Source organism: Rhopilema esculentum, chromosome 2, assembly GCF_057945365.1.
Source record: "Rhopilema esculentum isolate cy_ngs chromosome 2, ASM5794536v1, whole genome shotgun sequence".
Taxonomy (NCBI): Eukaryota; Metazoa; Cnidaria; class Scyphozoa; order Rhizostomeae; family Rhizostomatidae; genus Rhopilema; species Rhopilema esculentum.
The window spans coordinates 4808270-4835573 of record NC_142816.1 but is presented as its reverse complement, the minus strand read 5'-3'; the positions used below and the strand labels follow the sequence as shown (position 1 = coordinate 4835573).

The 27304-nt window shown below is 35.3% G+C and overlaps 1 protein-coding gene across 3 annotated transcripts; it reads right to left on the bottom strand.

Annotated features, from left to right (window-relative positions):
• Positions 1-312: 312 nt before the first annotated feature.
• LOC135695458 (uncharacterized) lies at positions 313-20988 on the bottom strand. 3 transcript variants are annotated; one of them, XM_065214547.2, is made up of 3 exons: positions 20075-20988; positions 2686-14681; positions 313-872 (listed from the first exon to the last, which is right to left on the bottom strand). In XM_065214547.2, exons 1-2 carry the CDS (start codon positions 20169-20171, stop codon positions 10555-10557), a joined length of 4224 nt encoding a protein of 1407 aa, XP_065070619.2. In that variant the 5' UTR covers positions 20172-20988; the 3' UTR covers positions 313-872; positions 2686-10554. The 3 variants fall into 3 exon arrangements, with proteins under 3 accessions (XP_065070619.2, XP_088965448.1, XP_088965452.1); XM_089109322.1 differs by having other exon boundaries at positions 313-525; XM_089109326.1 differs by having other exon boundaries at positions 313-484.
• Between the last annotated feature and the right edge of the window lie 6316 nt (positions 20989-27304).

Below are 27304 nucleotides of genomic sequence, written 5' to 3'. Positions count from 1 at the left end.
TCTGAGCTTTATAAAAGCAAATAGACACTTTCATATCGTTCATAATCTCAACTACTTCTTTTTGTGACGCGCGGATACTAAGGAAACCCGCCAAGCATGCCGAAGAAGTTGCTACAGTACAATAACTTACCGTTTCAAGATCAAAAGTGGCTCTGAATCGTTGAATATTTCTTGTTTCACGCAGGATATCCAGGCCCGTGGCTAGGCAGGTTTCAAAGTTTTTCTGTGTGTTCATCAATAATGACTGACTCCCACAGACAAACAGTAGCAGGAGCACAAGTGCTTTAAGCAGAAACTTTATTCTGGGCGACGGCATTGCAGCGTCGTTCAGTGAGTTGTCTTTGGGCTGTGTTTTGATTAATATCGTTGCGTTGTGTACTGACCACTGCTTTAAATCCAAAGTCAGTAGAACTCAAGGGCTACTATTGCATCCATTTGTCCCGATAGCCGTAGGCGCTGTCACAATCCCTCTTGGTTCGGGCCTCTGGTTTGACAATCAAATCAGCCAATAAGCACAAAACAAGGCTAAAAAGTCATGTTGAGACTGCTAAGGAATTTGGAGAAAGCGATTTGTGCGACAGTACACAAAACCCTGTTGTTTTGTTGGGTACACCCTAAGCGAAACCCATTTCTAAGGATTTAATTAGTCTAGATTTTGGCCCACAAAAATTCATATTTCTTTGGACGTGACTTTAAATCATAGATTAGCTCTCTTATGAAATAAAGACAATATGTCATGAGGAAAACAGTAAAATGGTGTTTGTTTTCAGTTCCTGGATATTGGCTTCGTGTCCATGGATGTCATTGTTGCTGAAGCCACAAGACAGAATAATCAGTACTTTGGAGAACGCCATACAATCTTTGCAATTTTTCTAAAATTGAACTTGCTATCATTAATAGAAGAAATTCCAGCATTAAACAGAAACGTGTAAGATATTGGAATAGAGTCTAAGCTTTTCACCTTGCTTTTTTCTCATATTTGCTGTTTTCATATTTTGAACTGATTAAATTTTCGGCAAGATTAAATGGATGTTTTCTAGGATTTTCTCATTCTGCCAAAATTTGCAAATCACATTAAGACTCGAATTCACAATGACGGCCGTTTTTATTGAGAACAGCCAGTTTTTCAACTAGCTCTGACATGTGTAGGAAATCCGTGAATTGTTCCTGTTTTAGTTGGTAATACAGAAAAATCATTAAGCCAAAGAATTAACCTTACGCACCATTATTTATATGAAACCGCTTCTACAAAATTGATCATTAAAATGACCATTTATCTTAAGGAGCTGCTCAAAATGTATTTTAAAGCTTAGAAGAAAAAAAATTTTCATACGATTGAATTCTTAGAGAAAGAATAAAAAGTCTTCTGATTCATGTTTTTGCTTTTCACAGCTATTTTGCCTTATTTATCATCAAAATCAAGAAAACAAATCAAAAGACAAAACACTTATTCTAGGCATGGTTTCTTGTAAAAAAGATTCTTTTGAAACCTGAGATGACGTCCTATCAAGATAACAGTATCTTTTGAAAAGATATGGAAAATTTGATTTGGTATTGACTGTGCTTCCTTTAATAAAAAGCTGTTTTTCAATGTGATATGGGAATTTAACATAATCATGTCTTGCCCATGAGATTTTAAGACCTCAAGATTTTAAGGTTTTAAGAGAATAATTATGGGCAATAAAAGTTCCATTTGTTTGAGATGATGTTCGGTTGATGTGCCTGGTACAGAGTGATCTGCAATAACAAAGATTTGTGGTGTCCTTATACTGCTCAAAATAAATATCTTGTTTAAAGGTTTTGTTTCGTTGCAAATTGACCAGCCGTTATCTGAAGCTAAATAGAGATGTGGGTGTCTTTATCAAACGTTTGAAGACTTTATGAAGTCTACACGACAGCCTGTGTCAAACATTATCTGTCTTTAGATAATACGAAAATGTCACTTTGGATTAAAACTTTCTATCACATCAGTCAACCCTTTATAATGAGAAAAGATTTCACCGAACTGTGTTTTGATTGCAGGCAATATCTATGTAGTATTTAGTATGTAGCATGTAGTAGCATATTCTTATGAAAATCAGCTGGCAGGTGACTAGTTTCCAACTTTGTCAGCAAAAAGTTTTGCCTGTGAAAGTATTTCCCGGCGGGTCTACCCTTATTGTCAATTGTAAGCACCTGTGTCTTCATTCTTTCTGAGAAAGGGGTTCAATTTTGTCATATATCTAGGACAAAGGAAATATAAAACAGTATGTATGATATGGGAATCTTAATATAGTTTCTAATTTCTCTTTGTTTGGCTTTATTTCTGTTACTTGATTTCAGGAAAAAGGGTATAAATTCTCTTTGGTTTCAAAGAAATAGGAAATCATATTGGAATCAAACATCAGAGATAAGTGTCAGTTTTCTAGACCCTCAGACACGGCTGCTTACACTTGATAGTTTGAGATGACCCACCGGGAAGTATTTACACAAAGATGGGCCTAAACACAAAGATGGCTGCCCAACACACAACAATATCACTAAGCATGACCATTCTCCTATTCTCTTTAGTTGAAATTTTTAGAAATTGATATGCAAGAAACTTTCTTAAGAAGAGCTTCAATATCAAACCACTGTTCACTGGAAACAATCATTTGATAAGAGAAGAATTTATTGTAAATGCTTCAATTTGTAGTTTCTGCTTACCTTTCCTTACAAATCAGTAGGCAACAATCAAGTATGCTCCTTTCTTCTAGTATCAAAGATGCTAGTGAGTGTCTGTTATTCTTAGGAGCAATATCTGTAACGCTGCACGCATTCTCTGCTGAACAAGGAGTTAATGTACCGGAGTCAAAGTCTTAAATTTCTTTTATTTTGATGACCAGTACGACCTAGAAGGACCTCTGTAGATCAGGTCTACCTCAAAGTCCTCAAATTGTCTGATAGGCCATCTTGAGTCAAAACGTGGTTGCATTCTTTAGCTGTTAAGTATCACTCATCTTAGAACTGTGTCAAATTATATGAGACACCTAACCAATTCAAACATCGAAACCAATGCATTTATATCAACAAACTACAATGCTAACTCAAAGAGCGGGTCAAATTTATATGATTCGGCAAACGAACAAAAATCGTGTTCTTAGATTTATTAGGAGTTTTATGCTGGCGCAACTTGATGCAAATTTCCTCTGATATCAAATGCTGTTAAGATCAAGAACTGTTTACTGTTTAAATCAAGAAGACTAGATTTGGTTACTGAATCGTTCATTTCATTTGAATCATTCTTTAAACTTATGCGAAAAACGTTGTAAAAATGTTTCGAGAGTATTCGATTTTTGCAAAGACATTGAAGCACTTACATTCATTTCAGACCATTTAACGTATTTTATTTCTCATGAACATGCAAAAACTAGTATTTTTGTTAGAATTGAAGTAAGGCTTTTTTAAATAAACGCGTTATTTTCACCTAAAAATCTAATCTGCCTTTCTATAATCTCAAGACTTTTACTCAACATTCTAAAGGAGGAGATATTTAATTTGACATTCCAGACAAGTTAAAGATCGTTAATTCTGAAATTAAAGCCACTAAAGTCTCCAAAAATTAGGTTTTTCAAGTTATTGCGCTGATGGAAATATTTTCCAGCTTTTAATAAAGTTTTAACGCGATTTGTCACAAATTATGCGTAAGGGGTTAACTCAGAAACATGAGATGACAGTGAAACCAGACGAGACAAGATTCTTTTGAATAGAACTCAAGAATCTGATTTAATCTCATAAATCGTCTGAAAAAAGAGAAACGCTACACTTAAGCTATCAGTGGTTGCAGAAATTGTTACCAACAATTAACGTTTACATGAAATTGAAACTAGTCAAAAATAAAATCGATTTTGATATAAGAAAATCTAATAGAAAAATGTCAGATGTTGCGTTTAAATATCCTTTTGATAAGTAAGGACATACACGTTTTTTTATACGAAAGTCCTTTTCAGCCCAGCCCTCAGACTTTCTTAGCTATTTCCTAATTTCAGCAATAAAATTTCTTAACACTATCTTAACGTAAAATTGGAAAGTTTTACGATACTAAGCCTGCGCAGTGATGGAGAAGATGAAATGCTGTAAATATGCTATATTTCTCAAAACCCCTCAACGTCATACTGTAATCGTGGTTTCCTGTTCAGTACATTACTGTATTGTTGAAATATTTCACTCTTACACCACAATTTTCTTTGAAATTTAGAATATCTAAATTATTCAACTTTCTTAGGTTTCAAAAATCCAGCCCTGAACTTTCTTTACTTTTTGAGGAACCGAGCACAACTTTCTTGTAAAATATTTTCTTATAGAAAGAACGTGTACTTGATATCTTATCGGGAAATGTATTGGTTAATGTCTATGAACAATCTCACTGGCTTGAAAGAAACTGACAATTTGTGTAAGGAAGAAAAAAAAATAGGATATGCTGTCTGCCGGATTCTGTGAATCTTGCAATTATAAATAATGCAAAAAAGGCAGGAACAAAGCAACGCGACGACGAGAATTTAATTTAGTCAAATATCATTTTATGATAGATTAAATTAGATAAATACTAATATTTCGTAAATGCATCAGGGTTTCATCGGAGTAAAAGTAACGAACGAGTTAGGGATCTAACAATCTTTTGGTATCTAAATTTTCTGCAATTCATTATACTAAAAATATCAATCTGTATAATTTCTATATTAAAACCTGTAATAACAGGGTCTTGTCCGTTATAGTAGGTTGATCTTTGTCTGTGCTTTGCCAGCTTTTCTTATAAATTTTGCAGCAAAATAATTTATAAGTTGCTTGGAAATACCTGTCATTAACAGACGTTTGTTCGTTAAAGTCTAACAGACGTTTGTTACTGTGCAGCTTAATTCCAAATAGCAGACAGATGTTGGCCAGAGTTAGGCCCTAGACGCACCGGACAAGATTTTAGGAAGAACTTCTGACACACTTAATCTCTATTGTTAATAGAGAAATGGATTAATCCTGTTAGTAAACAAATGCTGATTTTCCATTGCGCCCACCCAAATTTCCACTGAACCAAATTCACTAATCCCTTAAAGGTTCCGTCGTCCTGCCCCAGAGCAGGACGAGCTCTGGAAAACGGAAATGATTAGCAATTAACGCATTTTTCTGTTGCTACAAAATACTTAGTGTCAAATTGTTCTTTGTTTTAAACCACATTACATTATGCCTAACAGCAAACAACCACTTCACATAAGAACTGCAGCGCGCTTGAATTTCCAAGCGGAAATCGGATGGTCTTTGTCAAACTTGAAAAAGTATTCTCGATTTCCACTTTGACAAAGATAATGAGTTTTATGTCAGAAATCAGTGCGTCTAGGGCCTTAATGTCTGTTGCTTGAACATGTTTTGTTGCTTGAAGTTACTGGTACAAACATATGACCACAATTGTTCTTTATCAACAAGGCTGTTTTTACGTTGCTTTGAAGTGTCCTTTTGCGAAAAATATTTATCAATATAGTTTTTACTATTCAGGTGAACCTCCATGTAGTTGACAACTGTGTGACGATAGTTTCATGTCCGTTGCTGGGAGGTGTTTGTTGCAAGGAGGTGTCCGATGCAAGAAAAGTGTTCGATTTCGAAAATGTGTTCGCGTAGCGGAGTGTTCGTTGCAAAAACTGTGTCCGTTGTAAGGAGAGGGAAATGCCTGGTCTAGCGAAGTGATTTCTTTAGAGAGGTATTAATCATGTGAGGTGTTCTTTGCAGTGTGATGTTCGTTGCAGAGAGATGTCCGTTGCAGGGAGTTGTCCGTTGAGGATGGATAACTGTACTAGGCTTTGAATATAGCCCCCTTACAACATGGCAGATCGCTATCAGATCCAAACATTTCGTTTTTAGCAAATTAAAATCTGCTTGATAATTTTTGCTGACAGTGACCCATGGCTATGTTCTAAAGCCGTTTTTGGAATTAATTTGCTTCGAGTACATTAATACACTACTCTAATCTATTTCTGCTTCTTATCATCCAAACATATCTTTTTTTTTCTTCTGGCGATTTGCATATCACGGAATTCTTTAAACATTTGCCAATATATCTTTGCCTTGCACTTTTTTTAATATCACAATTTTTTGGAACCCTGAATTTGAAATAGCTTTTAAATAAAATTAAAGTCATTGTCAACTTTTACTTCTTAAGATTTCTTTAAAAGATTGAAATGATAACAAAACGCAATACACTAATTAATGCAATAATTTGTTTGATATCGTGTTTAATTGATTTTGTCATCTTTTTCTTTAAGAGAAAATACATGTGAAATTAAAATTTCCACTTTGATTGAAGAATTTGGCATATCTGATTACATTTCATGGAGAGGTACCTATCTTTTCGACAAATTTAACATCGCTACAAAAATCTTAAATCAGACCTGCAAATCGTCCCTCACAAGCGCGTCAAAGATAAGGTAAATTAGCAAGCAAATTGCGTCCAAGAGATTTGCTTTGGCCTGGAAAAAGTAACGAAATGGATAATTACAAACGGAGTGACTTTAGCTAGAACGCCCATATAAAACTTTACGTTATTGACTTATTGTATGACGAATTCAAAGTTTCGGCCTTTAAGCTGAAATACGACTGTGAACTTAGAGCATATTTAAGTCATATAGTTTTTAATACAATCTTATTTTTTTATAGGCATGGCAAAAGAAAATAAACAACGAAATAATGAAACATAACAAAAGATTTCAAGAAGATTCCAAATAAACAAGTATGTGTGTTGGATTTTTTTTCTTCCTACAACTACCAATCTTAGTCGTAATAGACCTTTGATCTCCTCTGGTTTAACTGGAAAGACCGAATGTAGTGGAGATATTCTACCATGTCTGATACTTGAAATGGGTAACCAAATATGCCAGAAAATATTTGATATTTGCATATAATCACCGTGTGCATTAAACTACAATATACAAAAAGATAAATCATAAATTTTGTGTACCCTTTTAAGTATTTGCTTATTTTCCTCTTTTCATCAAGGTCAGTATTGACACTGGGAAATCTTTCTTTCTTTCAAAGGTCATTCACTTTTCTCCATCATTGTATCATGTGTGGCTGAGCTATTTAGCAATCTCTTCTCTCCGCTCTAATAACTATATTAGCCTCTGTGAGGTGCGGTGTTTTAGTGGTCATGAAAATCTTTGCCAGTTTTTTAATTCAGATCTGAGAAATAAAAGCTGTATTGTCTCTTAACAGAAAAGGTGTCTAGTTTGTTAGAGGTCATCTGTTTTAAACTGACAAAGAATTACCGTTGAATGGAAGTTATAAAACCTATAAGATTAACCGGACATCAAACTTCATGTTTTGTTTGGACACATGATTCTATTCGATTCTTAAAATGACATCACTCTTAAAACTCAAACTATCTACCACATTAACTGATCAAATCACCATTGCATCAAAACGATGGAAAACTTCGATTGTCAGAGAAACTTTGTAGAAAATAGGCCTAAAATTTACAATTACCAGTTGTTGACCATCAAGCAACTTGGGATTTTTATCAAAGTTACTTGAAGAAGCTGCAGCAGTACAGTTTATGCAAAATTGTGCCAACAATTATTTGCTTCGCGATTATATCCATCAGCATAAAGAAAAATTGTTGCAAAACAGCATTTTTTAAAATATTCATTATGTCTAGTTAAAAGTGAAGAAGCAAGTAATAACTGCATAATTGATATCTTAGCAAAGAATTTGATACTATAGACACATGATATCCTCTTAGTTGCACTATCCAAACACTAGCTCATTGAAGAGGTAGCTCTCAGCTGCAGAAAAACTTGATCTAGGCCAACGTAGATCAGATTATCCGCAACTAGTTGATGCGATCTCTCCCACTACGAAATAAATAGTGATGGATGGAAAAGCGAAATATTGACTATATCCATCAAAAATTTGAGGAAAGTGATAATATATGAAGCTGCATGAATTATAGCTCTGGGAGTATAAATACAGTTGTAATAGGATTTCTAAAGCTACAGGTTTTGAAATTCGAAATTTCATAAATTAAACTTTTGAGAGACTTTTCTTTATTCTTCCAAACCTTTCCTGATCATTCGTAAATGTAAATTGTTTCCATGTAACCGTAAAAACATAAAAAAGAATAGAAAAACATAGAAAAATTGGCTTTTTTATAAATCATCACTTTTGGTAGTCTATCGCATCAATACAAAGACCTACTTTAGGATATCACTTCCATTGAATTAACAAATTTAATTAGGTGTTATGTTAGGTGTTGTTTTTTATTCATTCTTAAATTTGACCAGTTTAGTGCTGCAGTTCTCTAATAAACTATACCCTTATCAGAACCATTTCTACAAATCGAAACTCATCCCCCATATTTGGCTAAAAATTGTCTTCAATTCGAATAGAAAAAACTAAGAAAAACTTGTCTTTATAAGAGAAGCTTTGTTGAGAATTACGTGACAGACGTTTTTCAATAGAGCCTCCTTTGAATGAAATAGACTTGGGTAGTTATTTTCAACATAAAGCCTTATTTCTTGTATTATTTCATATGCTCAGTCATTGTCATTTAGATCCTATCATTGCATTAATATGTTTTGGCCATTAATATGAAACATACGATGCAGTAAAAACCAGCGTGTAGAAACCTACATATTTAAGAAACTTCTGGCAGAAATTTGCTTTTTAATACTCAAAAAAATAAGAACCTGTTTAAAGGCAATCTGTCACGACGTTGATTGATTATAAGAACAAAGTGATTTTTTATTGTTTCCAGTCCCCCTTTAATTTATTGCATTGTAAAAAATATGGCGGAGCGCTGGAATCGTGTTTAGGCTATTGTTCCAGCTATTGTTCTCGTTAACCAATCCACAACGAGACAGATTGCCTTTAAGCGAAAACATTTCCGACGTTCTTATATTTGGGGTTTCACCATTTAATTTATATGCTTTTCTACCAAAAACAAAAAGGTGACAGAATATCTAATTGTTAAAATAAAACTCAAAAAGCACAATGTACGTTAAACTTGACCTGTTATTATGAAAGAATTATTTGTGTTATTTATATAAAGTACTGTATCATTGATCAATTGTTGGTGGACATTTGGCAACATTGGTACACTAATAAATATTTAGAACGAAGAACAGACTAGATTTAATGCTATTTTCTTATGGTCAATGACAATATCTACTTTGTTTAAATTAGGAGCCTAACTAAGAACCTATTTGGCCTAAACTGTCAATAAGTACACCATAATACAAGAGCCTGTTTGCCAAACTCTAAAAAAGTAGATTCCTACACGCGGGTTTTTACTGTGATACATTGCCATAATACATTGTCAATTGTCCTAAGTTCTGGAACAAATGTCTCCATTCCTAAAAATTAAACTTATAGATTTACAAGAAAAGTGGTTGTTAAATAGGCTCGAAAGAACTTCGTTGTCGAAGATAAAAATACCAATGGATGGGTTTCAACATTAAATTACAAACACGTGTGTGGTCGCCCTCATATTAGAAATTAATACAAATATGCTTCTTCTCAAATTCATCTGCTGTGTGTGTTTATATAATTATAAGATATTTTGGGAGAATTTATTAAGAGCTGTCAATTACTTATTTAAAAAGTTACTTTAAACCTTAATAGAATTTATTCCGAATTATGGATTTTTTCTGCAAAACCAAAGCTTAGTTCCGTCTGTCTGCACCAAAATTAAATGCCAGAGCTATTAATTGACTGAAAAATTATACCAACCGACATCCAGGAAATCTTTACAACACGTCATTCATGGATAGCTATGATCATCATGTAAATCCATTTAACCAAATCTTTTGACGGCAGTTCATTAAGGGTTGTCTGGTAGCCTTGAAAGAGACTGGTTGACTAAAAGCTTTAGCTTTGGGACAGAAATAAGGGTATTACTTAGAGAATAATTTGATATGGCCGAAGCTTTGGACTACATACAACCCCTGCTTAAAGTTTTGGAACACTGACTTTAGTTTTTAAGAGCAACTTCTGTCATCCCCTTCTCCTTCTGAGTACAACAATGTTACCTTTCTCTGAATCAACGTGGGAGATCATAACATACGGTTCTACGTGTGACTTATATGATATTTTCCTAAACTATCAACATTGTTCTGAAAGGAAGGGGATGAAAGGATTTATATTTCGGGAAATTAAATAAAAATATAAACGCATAACACCGATTGCTTGCTGTTCCAAGTACATTTTTGTGAGATATTGTAAGAAGTGTAATGAGAAAGAAAATTAACATCCATTTCTCGTCTGCAATTCTTCACACATGAAAAGTTTTTCTAAAAGTATAACTGTAACGTTTCTTCCATGAAAGAAGCTGTATCAATGTTTGATGTAACTACTCTTCCAGAGAGTGTTCAACAATACATCCCCTGATGTTACCATTCATAATGCTGCCTCGACATTTCCCCTCTCTAGTCGTGCGTTTCTTCGTCCTGCTGTAAATGAAATACGTTTCTTCCGAATCAACAAATTATCTTCCTTATCACCGTTTTACATTCCAAAACGTGATGCGAGCAAATTTACCTGGATGCGAGCAAATCCATGCTACCTTCCATACTGTACAGCATTTTCTACCAGTCCAAGCTCTTTGACAAATGTTACGTCAAAGGGACTGACACACAAGCTTTCATTTTCTTGAAGGCCGTGATCTTTCGCAAGTAGCGTGCTCACCTTGATGCATTTTAGAACACAAAGCTTTGAATTTTCCAAAGATAATAAATGTTTCATATATAGAGGATCCATCTGCGCTAATATTTTTATAAAAACCATTGGAAATAGTTGTCGCTCATGCCTTGTAACGAAAATATCACGCAAGTCTCCAACTCCATGTGATTTGTTGTCTGATAAAATATCATCAATTAGTACAAAACATTGTTTAGGAATCTTTTTGATCAACTTGACTACAGGCAAGCAGTATTCATCAGAGCCATTCTGTAACTTCCCATCGATAAGTAACGTAAGAAGATTTGTAAACAAACACTCGAGGATAATTTGCTGAATCTCTGGTGACAAGTCAAGAATTCTCAATAGCAAAAGCTCTTTCTGTTCGTAAGGAGCTTCTCGCCAATTAATGAAAATGGAAATAGCTTGCACTGGTACTGTGATTACTCTGCTGGTGAAAATTAAACGCAAATCGTCACTTTGAAGTGCAGCTTTCAAGTGAGACATTTCCTCAAGGCCCTTGCTACCAAGGGCTATAAGAGCCCTGATTGGCTTTGCAGCAACGGGGTTATTAAAATAATTCGCAAGGGAGATGCTGAAAACAGGGCAACATACAACAAAATTATCAACCATTGCAAAGACATCTTCCCTCGGTGCGCCATTTGAATACATTTGAATGCTGTAGCTTGTCAGAGCGTTGAGAATCCGGATAAAGAAACCCAAAGGCAGATAAAATTTATGTTCGCGGTAGTATAAAGCAATGTCGTTTATCAAAGCAACGAGGTCTTCTAAGCAGAGGAAGGGCGGAGGGCCAATATGAGAATTAGTAAACAATAAATGACACGGCAGGATATCTAGAAGGGTACCAAGATGATAAATTTGCTGAGGAGAAATCCTGGCTTTGTAGCTGTCAGTAGCTCCATCTTGACCTTGATTTTTTAGCTCATTTAACCAGCTTGATAAAGCATCGAGGAACCACGATTTGTTATCAGAACTGACATCTTCTTCAACTGTATGCATTTCAATCTCCTTGCATAAGGATCTGAGGAAACACAAAAGTGAGTTCGGTGTGCTGCAAGGATGATCAATTGCTCCATTTCTGTGAAAACTGCACTCCGCTTTGCAACACAAAACGCCATGGGCGGCCTTGGTTTGCATTTTACCCTTTGCCAATACAAAGGTATCTGAGAATCCTCGACAAGCATGCGTTTCCTTGCATATGGACACTATATTAAATGCATCTGTTCTTTGACGGTTCAATATGCAGTTGACGATTGATTTAGCGATAAACATTGGACTTAAACGATCACTGGTCTGGTCTTTAGCCCTATTGGCATCAATGATGCTGCGAAATAAGGTTTCTTTCAAAAACAGTGGAACATAATCTTTGTTGTCATCTATCTGAAGTTCGAATCTAAGCCATGCCCTTAGATCAAATTGGTAGTTTGCAACAGTAGCTTTATAAGGGTTTAACAGCTGGACCGATTCGGCAAATTCCAAAGTTTCTTTCAATTCAGTAACCGAATCTTTCAATGGAGCTTCGAGTGAGCCTTCTATGGCACCGACAGATGTCTTCAACCTGTTTGTTACCATCATCCAAATATCTATGATTGACTTTGGCAACAATATAGCATCATTAACAATGCAAACATCACTGGTCAAGTTGTCATCAGCAACAATCACTTCGTTTGAAATCAAAGAACAGAAAAACAGAAGATACGAGACAAACTCAAAAGCCTGACAAACTCTTCGTAATGCTATTTCATTTTCTTGCAATCCTAATGAAGAATGCACAGCCTGCTTCAAAAACGATTCCCTTAGATCCACTGGCTGGTTTTCGATGCTTTGAAGTGTAGAAACAATACAAGCAATGGCTTGTAGATGGTATGATTTTAGCACAGAAATATCACTTTCCAGTAGTTTCAAGATTCGTGATTTTAAGTGTGCTAATAAGTCATCGCCATCAGTTGTTATTTGAAGCACCCATTTTATCCATTTACAGCTCGCAAATGCTTTGGGATCTGAGCTCATAGCGAATGAATGACAAATCTCATCAAGCAGAGCATCTGCAAAATTACCCTTGAACAAAGAGGCTAAAATATCTTCACTCCCTCTTTCCTCGCAAACATCTTCAAAGTGTTTTAAATGTGCTGACAAAGATGCCAGATATGTTTGAATGGCAACTCTCCGGTGTTTCTGCTGCTCAATCTGTTGATTGCTGACAATGATTTGAGGCAGTTCATTAATTTTCTTAACTACTATATCAGCAAGCTCGCTAAGACTTCGAGTGACATCGTTGAAGGTATTTTTTATGTTAAAATCTTCACATGCTCGTTCGTAAGTCTGGTATATTTTGTTTGGTATCTTCCCTGCCCTTTTGAGCTCTTCTACGAACTTTTTGCGATTCTGGTCATTGTGCAGAGCTTCAGGGTTCAATAAAGCGGGCAGAAAAGAGCTCAGGAAATAATTCTTTTGAAACACGCTCATTTCGAAAACAGCCTTCGGGATCTTCCCGTTGACCGCGTATTGACCCACAGAAATCCCCACGTCCTTCAAGGCACCTGAATCAAATTCCTTGTTCACGTGAATGAATTGTACAACATTCTGCGTTGGCTTTGCCTTTAAGTCGCAGAGTCTTGTCTTGGCAATACCACAATAGTCATTAAACAAATGTTTTGCAATAGCTGGGACTTCAAAGCCTAAAGTCAAATGTACCTTTAGAAAATCTCTTGTTTCTACAGGTAGCAAATCGTTTAAACATCTAAGATACGTCATAAACGAGTCTCGATTATTTACCAATAATACATCCTTCAGTGTGTTTTGAAGCCATTTCGAGTACGATGGAAAGCCACAATGATTATGTAAAGTGCAATGTCTTGCAACTAGCAAGGTAACCTTAACCAGAGACATTTGTTTCAAATCGATTGAATCAACTAGAAGATTTGTAAGAGTTTTTGAAAAGACGTCTGGCGCACTCTCTGAAGATATAAGCCATACAGAAATAAACGAGAGTAGCCTCTGAAAGTTACAGTTACTTTCACGCATCGATGTAGTAATGATTGAGATTAAATCCTTGTCATCTACATAAAGCATCATTGCTTGTAGAGAGGTAATTGTATTCTCAGTCATTCTAGCGAAGACCCACTCGGAGTGTGACAAAAAAGCATTGTTTATCGTTTGATTTTGTCCCATCTTTAGAAAGGTCTCGACAAGTTGCATGAAAAAGTCCACCCTCGCAGTGATATGATGTTTTTCAGAATTATCCATGTCTGCCAGTTTTGCGACCAAAGATTCCCTTTCATTTTTAGCAAAAAGTTCCTTAAAATCGTGTTCTTCGATGATTTGGCAAATCATTGCATTCACAGTTTTCTGAACATTGTTTGCAACGCCTAAAGCATTAGGATTTAGAGCCGTTAAAGACATAATGAAACACAATATTTCATTACCTGGTAATCTAACGTACTCTGTCGAGCCACTTCTGCAGAGAAAACACTCAAGGTCCTTATGCAGAGCAGAAAGTCGCTCCTCACTTAGCATATTGCCATCTCCTGCATCCAAAGATGTGGCAAGATATTTGCTTAAAGAAAGCAATCCTACCTCAGTCAGAGGCATAAGAACTTCAAGTGGGATTATTCTCTTGGATCTCAGAATAACTTCAGATACTACTTCTTTGCATATTTGTTTCTTCTGAGCCAATTCGTTAAAAGTTGTTATCAGTTTGTCAATACCACTCGCCTCAAACGACTCTCCCGGGTTTTTGTGCTCCTGGATCATAAATAGAATGGCATTGCCGACATATTCTGAACTGATGGACAAGTCACAAATTTCTATCAAAAAATGACTTGAAAATGATTTAGCTTGTTCTTGAAGAGATTCGATTTCCTTTGAAATTTCATGTCCCTTACCCCTTTCAGTCGAGTCATATGGTGACCCCCCTGCGCATTCTGACAATATTGGTAGAACTGGGAGTCGAGCAACTGCTTTTGAGATTTCAAGCATAGCATCTTCATCTTAAAAAGAAATAGAAAACAGCATGTAAATTTTGTTCATTCTATAAGGCTTGGCTAATGCTAGAAAGGTTGAAGAATAGAAGTATTTTACTGAATGAGATAAACTCCATCCATGTAGACATAAAGCATGCGCAAAGATGTACAGTGACAAAACAGACAGGGAATAGTTCTAAGTTTAGCAAAGATAAATTGGGTCTCCTACAAGGTTGCTTTCAGGTGCTTCTTTAAAAGAGACAGTCTGAATTTTTCTGCAAATATTCTTAATAACAATCGTAAGTAAATTTTGTTTCATGAGTAGCCACACTGAATAAATATAAAAATAGTGCTATGCTTAAAAAATATTCTCAACCTTGTTGACTACAGGTAGAGGCAATACTTAGAGAGAGATTCATCTCAATCTCTCTTAGCAACATGTATAAGCCAGAGATTTCAACTGTAAGCCAAAACATGATCAGCAACAGTAGAGTAACTTGATTCTTATACATCACATGTCAAACAAAGCAAGTTTTTCATGTAGTTTGGCAGTTATCATGGAAATTTATGTTTCTCGTAGACTACTGGGGAAATGATTCACCTAATCAATTTGCTGGAAAATCTCAAAGTAAATCCTTCAAAATAACTAAACCTCGGTTTCAGTGAAAACTCTCAATGGTACCAATCTTTGAGCTTGAATTAGATTTCATTTTTATTTCCTGAACAATGAATATTTTTGGGGTACAGGATCCTATAAAAGCCTATTAAGAGCAAGTTTTATTTAATCGACTATTTAATCTAAAAATTTGGCAAAGATCTTTATCAAAGAAACTCAAATAAAAATATTAGTGGATAAAGATAAAGAAAAGCAAAACAAGAATATTGATATTAAATGAGCAAAGATTCTTAGTACCCATAAAACCTATATGGCAAACTTGCTTGTCAAATATCAAAGGCCATAATATGTGTACCTGGTTGGATAAATTTTCAAGATTGTAAAAAATTTATTGTGTGATCTGTTTTCAATTTCTTGGCGGCACAGAACTTGAAAATGGCTTTGAAAAAATCAAACATTTTACAACATATTAGCTGAAAGCGTTTTTGTCTGACGCTCCTCGGAGCATAAACGTCAGAATGAAGGTCCAAAAGAATACGATGAAAAATATATACCAAGATCGAGGATCGAGGAGGCTGTTTTCTTTGAGAGGCAGTTCGTTTCTTATGTTGGAAGGAACATGCTGTTTTATCATATCCTCCAATCTTTGGGTTATGCGTCCTACGTAGAACTTTTTTGGTTGGTAGGAATGCAATCCTTTTGAATGGATGGAAGGGCTCTCCTAGTGCTGTATACAATACCAAGAATTGACAGGAAAGAAACATTTTGTTATGGCTTGCCTAATCTGACTCTGGAATCGCAAGGAAGTGTTACCAATCCATGGTAGTTTCAAATAAACTGGGCACTTTTGCGGACCAAACTTTTGAACAGCCGAAAAACTTCTTCTCCTTAGTATAAGATAAAATGACGTCTTCAGGATAGCCGTTGTCCAAGAAGATCGTTTTGAGTTTTTCCAGTTCAGCGTGCAGTTTAGATTTCTAATAAATCCCTATTTCGATCCACAACTGCGTATATATTTTCCATTTTGGCTTTCGGATCTTCATTCTGACGTTTTATGCTCTGAGGAGTGTCAGACGAAAAAGCTTCTAGTTAATATTTTGTAAAATGTTTGCTTTTTTCAAAACCATTTCCAAGATCTGTATTGTAGGACATGGTCAACTTCAGTTGTTATTAGCGATCTGAAATGAATAATGATTTTTTTGACAATCCTCCGTATGCTACAATTCGCTTGGTAGGGATGCAAATAGCAGCCCTGTCTCATCAACATCATCAGGACAAAAAAAATTTTTGGTGATCATTCAAGGCAAATTTATAGAAGATTAATGATAAGCATTTTTTCTTTATTTAACTAAACATAAATGCTTTCCAGCCAGGAGGGGCCAGGAATGTAAAGAAAGTTTGTGTAACCCCAATTGTGGCAAAAGTTTTGCTGGCACTGTTTTACTTGTGTATTTTGGTTCAATTTGTTTCTTGTAATCTATAGATTCATCTATATAAACAACTTGAGCTGATGTTAATATTTCACTAAGCAAGGTAGTGGGTTGGCCATGGTCCTCTGTTACATCTCCCCTGTTACATGGGCCCTGGTGCAAAAAATAGAAAGGTGCAACTTCAAGTTCAATGCTTAATGCAATCATCAAGCAACACATGTTGCATAGCACTGCCTAAATGATTATAGTGTTAAGGACATTCATTGCAAAATGTAAATAAACATATAACCTAAAAGGTAGAATTGTTCTGTTCCATGTTTACATTGCATCAATTCTCATTAAACACTTTATAGCTGAGGAGGCACAAAGCCAAGGCCAGCCTGTCCAAAATTTTAGGAAGAAAACATAATTTTGTGTAAAACATCAGAAAAAAGTGTCGTTCTCAGAAAAATGTCTGCATTCATTGTTTTTTAGTCCTGTCAAGATTTGTTGAGTTCTTACAACTTCTTGGTATGCTTAAGCCCACATTGAATGTATTTTTCTGCCTTCAGCATGCTTCCTAGCTATAACATCAAGTTTCAAACAGAGAGTTGAACCTCACATTTATTCAAAGCTCTGTTGTACTTATATTTATGGCTTAGCTACTTTTTACAGTTAGCTTTGGGTTTTATTTTGTGAAATAGATAAGAAAACCTAGCTTCTTTCAAGATATATTCTTTTAATATTCTTTCTAATCAACAATGAAGGATGAAATAACAAACTACAAACCCCTTCACTTTTGCTTGGCTTTGCCAACCTACCTTTCAACTGTCTTAGTGCCTGTTGCTGAAAAGGCATGATACATCAACATCCTCTCTAACAGATATTACTCGTATTTATCAATTTTGTTTAGGTTTGAACAGCTGTACTTAAAAAGGTAGTGATTCAACGTTGGAAGATATATATTTTTTGTAACTGGGGAATCTGGGGAATCTTTCCCAATATTTTTCTTTGCATGAAAGAATATTTGATAAATAATTCAAAGACCTAATAACTAAGTAATAAAAATATGAAAACTTAATTTTATGCTAAACACATGCTTAAACTCAATTTTCAATATGTTAAAGGGAAGCTTTTATTAGAGTGTTTTATTCAATATGAGATTTATACTGTCTTATTCAAAAATGATACAAAATTTCACATTGTACAGGACCTGAAAATTGATCTGATTGATATGGCATCCTTTAAATGAAGTAATGAGTGAAAATAATTTTTAAAACCTCAAAAAAACATCAATATTACTATTTTATATTACTATGCTATGAAGCTAAAATAATAAACAAATTAAAACTGGAACACAAATCAACTTTATGGTTCATTCCATGCCAAATCAATCAAATTGAATCATAAATTTTAGCTTAATCCTGAAAAATCATGGTACATATCTTGCAAAGCTTTGCTATGTTACTATTAGAATTCCAGTATGCTGAGTTGGTCTAATTTCAGGAAGATATCAAGTGTGCATAGCCAAATTTTTCAGTTTGCAATCCTCCACTTGAAATGTGTATGCATTTATTATTTTGCAAACTCGTTCTGGTTTGCTTGAAAACACTGTCTGGTTCAGTCTACGAATTTAAATGGTATAGTTCTCTTTCTATCTTGAAATTTTTTGTCATTTTGAAATTTTGCTCATAGCTGAATTGAAAAAATTTAGACAACATTTTTATGACCACAACTCAATCTAAATGTGCACTCCTAAACAATAAAAATTTGTGTGTGCACTTGCCAAGTTCTGCAGCCTGGTTGGTATTCACACTTCTTTTAAAAAAATAGTTGTTTATGCATGAAAATGCACAGTTCATCAAAGCATGCTTTGTTGAGATTGATATGCCAGAAAGCTGGATTTCTTGAACTTGCAGCTGGCCATCAAAATCAATAATGTTTTGTTTATCATACTAGAGTCAAGTATCACTGCTTTCAGCTCAAAATTATGATTGCCTTTGCTTGCCGATTGCAGCTGGTTCTTTGATCTTGGTTGCAGCTAGGCATAACCAAAACTGTACATGTTTTGCACCCTTGAGTATGCAAGCAATATGACCAGGGGCAAAGCCAAAAAGTCTTTCAGAGGGGTACTAGAGGGGTATCAGTTTTGTGACAAAAATGGGTGTCTCACTTCTTAAGGCTTTTAGTGCCATTATTCAAAAGTTCAGCCAGTGTGGAATCCATGTATCTTACACTGGAAATATCCAGCGTGGACTACTGACTTCCCATTGTATTTCTAATGCCTATTGATGTGTATCTGGCCTGAGATTTACATGGATTACACCCTGGAAGTTCAGCTGTTATCAAAACGTTCATACATTACATTGTCATGGTTACGATTGTTACACTGCTACAATAGAGTTCTAAAGTGTGACGTCACCAAAAACCTATTTTTAGAATTTTTGAATTTTAACCACATAACATAAAAGATCACCATGAAATAAGTCCAGGTATGCAAAATTAGTCAAATATGTCTAAAATCGGTTGAGATATGGCTAATGAAAGATTTGAAGTTTGCTAACGAATCACTGTTATTTTGGCTCTGTTCATAAAGTTATGCACAGAGACCAAAATACAGAGGTTCAATGGGAAAAGAGCCAATACACATGTGACCATATATCAGCCAGTTCGTAACACATTTGACTGATTTTGCAAATTTAGAGGTATTTCATGATGCTCTTTCAGGCTATGGGAACCAAATTCAAAAATTCTAAAAATATATTTTTGTGACGTCATCACTTAAGAACTCTATTGTACTACAAGATAAGACCCCATAACCAACCTCCCTTTGGTGAGGCCCCTGTACTTTGCGGAGGGTTACCTCAGAGATATAAATGGTTGTGTACTTTATTTTCTTCATTCCCGGTTGAGGTCATCGATTTTGTATATGTACAGACCTTTCTTAAAATTTCATTTTCATTTTAAAATTATTTATGCACAGAAGCCCCGTCAGTCATGACTGATGAAAATTGGACTTCATATTTGAAATCTTCATCTTGAAATTAGTTTAAATTAAAAATTTGTTGTTTGGATCGTTCAGTCGCGAGTTACGTCAATTTACATCTCTACAGATTTGACCGGAAATCGCTGTTGTAGTGAAAAAATTTCAAAAATTTTCACTGCAGCAGGAAATTTCATTGAAATGTATAGGAAAAGCTAAATTTTGAAAATAGGTTAATTCTCTGTTTGACAGGCTAAACAACATTAAATTTTCGAAACAGGCTTATTTTAACATGAAAATTCCAATTCTTTGATCCAATTTTGGCAAATGTGAAATTGCCCGTAACAGAGAATACTTAAAAATACTAAACTTTGACGTTTCATATACAATCTTTACGACAACAAAGCCTTACCAGCATCTCGAAACAGTCCTGAAGCCAGATCTTTGGGTTTATAAACATCAGAACTTTCAAGAAGTTTCTCAAATTCTTCCGCTTCTTTGAAAGCCATGCCTTGCTGCAGAGGCCTAGGGTGGTCGTAGAGTCAATTTGAAACATCAAAATTAAAAAGAAGACAAAATATTGACTTATCACCAATCATTTTAAATTTAGAAAAGGTTTCATGGGCCTATTCCTCCACACAACTTTCCCGCCATATTAATCTCGATCCGACATCTCGATCAGAGGCATAATAAACAATCATTGATAATAAAACAAAGTAAATGTCGAGGAAATAGGGCGGCGAGGAAATAGGGGGTTGCGGGAGAGTAACCCCCTATTTCCTCGACACTGACGCTCTGGAACCCAGGGTATATCATATACAACAAGAGGAAGGCTGATATTGTCATAAATATGTATTATGTTCTAAAACAGAGGCGCCAGGCTTCGTGATGCGGCGGGGGCAGGACCGGCAGAAAGGGCACCTTGGGGTGTCAAAGTTTGCTACTGGAACAGATTAAGATTCGTCGTTTAGCCAATGACGAAGCCTGGTTGTAGGTGAAGGCCCTGTCAAGGGAGACAGGGTCGGTGTTCTGGGTGCGTGGCCCCTAGGAATATTTTGCATTGCTACACCCTAAAGACCCTCGGAAATGAAGGCAACACCAATAAAAATACTTTGAACCAAGACTAAAGTCAAACTTGAAATTCCTTTCACCCCAACATCAACTATCAAGAAAGGCTGGACCCAATCCTCCTTTGCATTAAAACAAATTTTTTGGAATTAACTCCTCTGAACTTACTGTTTTTTCTTTCTTGATTCAAAGTTGGTAAAATCTGCAGCTATATTCAAACGAAAAAAGCCAACTATTTTAAACTACCAACGCTAAGTATAATTCAAATAAAATATAATTTATGTTGCATACCTATTTCTTGTAAAGAAAAAAAGTACTGAACGACGAAAATTCTGAGATTTTTTTTTTAATTTTTGTAAAGTTAGGGAGTACTTATTTCGTTTGGAACTGAGTCCCATAAATGGCGCTATCTGTTTGACAAAGATCTTGAGAGCAGAAGGAATAACATCATTCTATTATTTTTAAAAAGAGTGTTACATAAAACCAGGCTTCATTTATATAGATATGATTTTCTGGCTTACTTTTGTATAGTGCCGCCGAGAGGCTCGGGAGTACCTTTGCGCGCGAAGCGAGCTGAAAATATTTGGCGACAATGCCCTTTAGCAAGATTGACAATGTCCTTATTTTATCTTGCCTTTAGATTACTTTAAAATTGATTTTAGAATATTCTTTGCATTCACCTTGCAATCGTTAAAAAGTTGCACAATTTTGTCATGTCTTACTAATCTCTTTCATAAACTGGAAACCTTGAGAGCGCCCTAAACCTAAAGGTCTTTGGCCAATTTTCATCACCACCAACTTTCGGCAACCCTTGTTGTGAGCTTGGTTTTTGATGTTTTTTAAAGCAGATCGAAAAGAAACATTTTAGATGATTGGGCCAAAAGTCACCCCTTTGCTCATTTCGTGTAGCACCTAATCAATTTACGGACACTTTTTAATTATGCAGTTGGCAAAGAGAGCAACTCGGTAAGCTGCAAAGGATCGAAGCCTTGGTTTTTAATTTCTTGAGAGGAATTATCGTCGAGCTTTCCTCGACGACGGAACATTTTCTTTATCATAAATGAACAGAGGCTGCGTCCTTGATCTTTACTTTGTAGTCATTGAAAAAAGGCAAAAAATTGACTAAAAATTCACGAACACATTTTCAGATGCTCAAGGCTAATTTTTGTTGTTCTGGTGCAATATATTTCTGACGAGGATTCAATCCTGTATCATTGTTTTTTAAGGTTATTAACACTGTGCTGAATGTTAATTGTCCTAAACACGTTCTCTAAACTTTTCTTTTCCAGCTCCTTCCTCCTTATCCTTCTCTAGTTCTCTTGAATTGAACCGACTTTCCGCACTTTGTGGTCTTTCTTCATCTCCTGATTACACTTACAACCCTGAAATAGTCATTGTCAGTTCTAAGGCCTTACACCTAAAAATATATAAATACTTGATGCCTATACTTTATGCCCCAGTCAATGAGAAAGTGTATAATATTACAATACAATGCAATCAATGTACAATTTTCATAATAGAGTTTTTAACTGATGACTTCACAAAAATTTGTTTTCTGAAATTTTGAATTTGGATCTCATAACATGAAAGAGAATTATGAAATACCTCATAGAGTCGCCGGGGCACACTTAAGGGTGGGGGTTCTAGTAAAGTGGGGGGGGCTCCTTACGTTGTTTGCCGCCATAATCTTTGATATCGTTTTTGGCGATAAAGTGAGGGGGGCTGCAGCCCACCCAGCTCCCTGGCTCCAGCGTGCCTGCCTCTAAATATGCAAAACCAGTTGAAGGTGTAAAAAGTTTGGTGCCATTAGGCGACTTGAGACCAGGCGCGTTCCCCATGAAATCATTGTAATTGGTCTCTGTTTATGACTTTATAAACAGAAGCAAATTAACAGTAATCCGCTAGCAAGCATCAAATCGTTTTTGACCATATCTTAACCGATTTTTGCATATTTTGCTTACTTTTACATATTTAGTATTTCATGGCTTTTTCTATTTATGTTATGTGGTCAAAATTAAAATAATTCTAAAAATAATTTTTTTGTGACGTCACATTTAAGAACTATCACGAATCCTCGAATTAGCCCCATCCCCAAGAGGCTTATTTATTTTTGATATTTTTGGATGGGGGCTTATTCGAGGGGGGCTTATAAAATTATTGTGGGCATTAAGAAGACATTATTTAAAAACCTAGTATATTTTAGTAGGAATTCTTTATTAACGTTTAATTAATTATTACCAAAAGTATGAGTTTTCATAGTAATTCAATAAATTACCAAAGGCAACCTCAGATAACAATAATAAAAAAAATTGAGGGGGCAAATTCGAGGATTTACGGTAGCAGTGGGGGCTTATTCGAGGGGGACTTATTGACAATTTGTAGTTCTATGGTGGGGGCCTATTCGAGGGGGCTTTTTTGAGTGGGGACCGATTTACGGTTTATATTTCGCCTTATAAGTGCGAGGATGGCTCAGTAGTTGGGGTCGTTGACTACAGGTCCAAGAATCTGTGGTTCAAGCTCCTGACATTTCAATTTCAGGCGTAAGAATCACGAGATGTGGTCACATCGAGAGGAAGGACCAGGCCACTGCTTGATTTGCACAGCTTCTCGCTGTCCTAAAAAACCTGACGCTAGGTAGCAAATAAGAATGCAAAAATACAAATATACTTTGCTAATTAAGGAGCAAAGCTACCTATGAAACACTGCTGTGCTAGTACTGTAGATAACCTATTTTTAAAACCATGTCTCAAACATAACTCTTCTTTAGAACAAATGTTATTTCTGCTTGAAACCTGAAAACACCCAGTGAATGGTTATTGCTAATGTTTGCAATATAATACAAAATTTAAATCTAGAAAAGTACATCAAGATATGAAATCGCTTGAAAAAGCGAGTGTTTGTCCTGTAAAGCAAAATATTAATTATGCAATTCTGTTTCACATCGCATTTCTGCTTAACACGACTACTAGCAAATATCTGGAGCTCTCTCTCTCTCTCTCTCTCTCTCTCTCTCTCTCTCTCTCTCTCTCTCTCTCTCTCTCTCTCTCTCTCTCTCTCTCTCTCTCTCTCTCTCTCTCTCTCTCTCTCTCTCTCTCTCTCTCTCTCTCTCTCTCTCTCTCCTCTACTTTATCTTTTATACAGAGATATATGAGTAGATTAATAAATATTCATATAATTTTTCAGAACAAACATTTACGAAAGGTTTACCAGAAAACTTTTACGATAGTTGAAGCATCCTTTCATGAAAGAACTACATATTGTTCATTGGACACGTTATCTTTTGCGATGGTTAATAGCCCCACTCATTCACCCAATCGCTATTTCGACATCAGTTTTGAGGCTTTAGGATTTTTTATATTGATTTTTGGCTAAGGTTTTCTAGAAAAAGATTTCAATATTATGACAAGGTTTTCCACTAAACCAATTGAAGTCGTTCTTTTTCTTCTCTGCTGCGATTGGAGATAAGTGGGATTTGTTTTTTGCCGAGAAAGGAGACTTTCGCGGTTGTTTATTAAAATATTAACATTTTGTATAATATTAAGGGATCAGTTTGCTACAGACTAACAGTCTTTGAATACTATTGTTCTTGTTTTCCTGCAAATCCTTTCCAAGTAACATTCATTAATACATTTAAATTAACTATTAATTCAAGATCCTTAAAAAAATTTATCAGTTTTTCTGTGACCACGAACGGTATCTGCAATAATAAAGGATAATTGCTCTGGGTTGAATGAATGCTTTCAAGACATTCGTATATCAATTTATCACTGTATACTAAAGCTTTTTGTTTGACACTCTTAGATGATATGTTTCAAAATGTTTACTTTTGTCAAAGCCATTTTTACATTTTTTGCCAGAAAAAATTCTTTGCAAAGTCAAACAGTAAATTAAGTCTGCCAAGAGTCTTGTCACACTAGAAGTAACTTTTTTAATGTTCTATTTTGCACACTTCTTTTTCTCTCCAAAAATTGTTGCTTTATTCTAAAAAAGGGGGTTCTGCGTGATCGAATGGATTTCTATTCAGGTAGCAATAATATTTATATCTACAACTAACATTTAATTGGTAGAGAAGGTGCATTGTCGGTCTTTGTACCAGAATTTAATTCTTCAGAAAACCCCTAAACAACTTAGCTTTATTTGGCAAGGATTGGGACGGGAAAGGACAAACATCTTTATTAGAGGTTTAAATCGTCGTCACTTTTTTTTGTAGATAAAACTGAAGATGATTACTTTTTTACCAGTAAAATGTTTAGTATCAATCATCAATATCCACAATTTGAATCAAATGTAGCTTTGGTTTACTTTGAAGATTTGTAAATTAAAATTATTTGCTTGTGTTAAGGGAGCATGAATGTGGTTGCAGAAAAATTTCACTTTTTATTTCATTTTAACCTTTTTATCCATGGTAATTCACTCATTATTATAACATACTGCTTTACAAGGAGCCATGCAAAATAAAATCTACTAACAACTAAGTATAAAGTAATCTTGTTCACGACGATTATAGATAAAATAAAGATAAGAAAAACGAGCTGAGTCTTAGTTGCTTATTATTTGGGTTTTATTTTCCCTTTGAAATGGGCAGAAGGATGATGATGCTTTGACACCACTATCCAGGTCATTCCAGACCTTAGCCCCTCTATAAGCAAATGATTTCTGACCAGAAGCTGTTTTCAGTAAAAGTAATCTAAGACCAGGTGTCAAGTTCCTCAACTGACAGTCTATAGTTTCAGATACACTTTGAAAGAGGTTTCTCAACTAATCAGAGGCAAGAGTGTTCAAAAGTCATAGACCGTCTTGCTGGCTTCAAAATCAATCAGTTCTTTTATAGTGAGCCAGCCAAGATTCTTAATCAAAGGTAAAGCCGACGTTACATAGGGACTGTCTGTGACGATTCTGGTGGCTCGATTTTGAAATTTTTTGCAACTTATCGAAGGCTGGTCATTATCTACTCATCTGTAAAATGGAAAACATTAAACGTGAACGTCTTTTGGGCATAAAGCAGCATAGTTGAACTCTTCTCGGAGTTCTCTTTTTGTAATCTTCTATCTAGAATCTTCTGAGAAAAGCCGAGCTCAAAATTTTGCATCCTTGCATTAGTTAAGATTTTTACCTAAACCCCACTTTATCCATATGAATAATTTCCTGTAAAAGAACTTTGTTCCTAGAATACAGACGAGTGGATAATGAACAGTCGTCTTATTTGGTGTTATACTTAAATTGCAAGTCCTAAAGGCAGATTTCAATCCTTGAACTAAAATGAAGAGGGAGGGGGATAGAATAATGGGACAATTCTTTCAAAAACATTTAGAAATTACGGACGATAACTTTTAGAGGCTTATCGTCCGAAATTACGGATACCTGATATTACACCTCTATGGACGGAGACGTTCCTGGAGAGGGGCGCGACACTCCACACACTTTCTCCAATATTTTTGTGTCCTTGGTCAATTTTGCTTTGATTTGGCTAGACCAAAGATAATCTATAATCCTCAGTAATTCAATTGAAATTAAACAATATAAGTATTTTACATTATTTTTTTCTAATCTCCTTATGTTAAAGTTAAAAATTTGATCCTCCAAATTTTTTCCATTTTCCTTAAGGCACCTGAAGGGTGCCCTCAATCTTTACTTCGTAAATCCATCCCTGCCCTTAATGATAAGTTCATTGGTTTTTTTACTTTTCTAGAACCAGTCCAGAAATGATATTTGCATTGATTTTCTTGAATTTTCTGGAACCTTTTTTGCTTGAATGTGTTTTGCTTCAGCCTTCTATTGAAACTGATGCACGATCCAATTGGTCTCAAAGCAAAGCCACATCAGCTATGGGGGCTGCCCCTAACTAATCTAAAGAGCACAGTATACATGTTAAACATGCCTTCAAACTCAAACTTAAACTCAAAAACATTTTTGCAGCAAATCAATTAATTACACGTTCCGTCATTTAAGTAAGTTGTTAAAAATTCAATTATTAAATCCAAAATTACAATAAGAACATTAAAGAAAAAACAACCTTTTATACAATCAAATCAGCTGATAGACACATGAAAAATACCGTATTTACTCTAATATTCCTGCTGCGGGATTAGCGTTTCAACCTAACAAAAAAGGCGGGATTATTCGAGAGGCGGGTATATTGGAGAAGCGGGATTATTTTTTCAATGCCTTGAAGTCTAATTTGAGGATACCGCTTCAACAAAAAAGTCTCTTAAACATGATTGTGGCAAATCGGAGAAAAAAATATGCAATTTCAACATGTATGGGGGGTTAAAATTAAATGGGGGGTGGGATATTTATTTTAACAGACAAGACAAAGCAGATATTGTGCTTTATAGACAGTAGTACGAAGTCAAAGAATCAAACGTATTTTTATGCTGTGAGACTTATCACTCCAAGCATCAGTTTAAATCTTTGATTTTCAACCCATACAAAATGTGTAAAGAATAGCAAATGCCAATTAAATGTTTTAATCCCGCATGCGGGATTACTGGGGAGGCGGGATTATTCTTACAAGAGAAGCGGGAATATTAGAGTAAATACGATACTCAAGATAAAGCTATCAAAGCCATGTGCC

Bases quoted from the DNA above. Each gene is read 5' to 3' on its own strand.
- LOC135695458 (XM_065214547.2), bottom strand. From the start codon at position 20,171: ATGGCTTTCAAAGAAGCGGAAGAATTTGAGAAACTTCTTGAAAGTTCT. The intron at 14,682-20,074 runs GTAAGGCTTTGT...TTTCTTTTTAAG, and splicing joins AGGACTGTTTCGAGATGCTG to ATGAAGATGCTATGCTTGAA.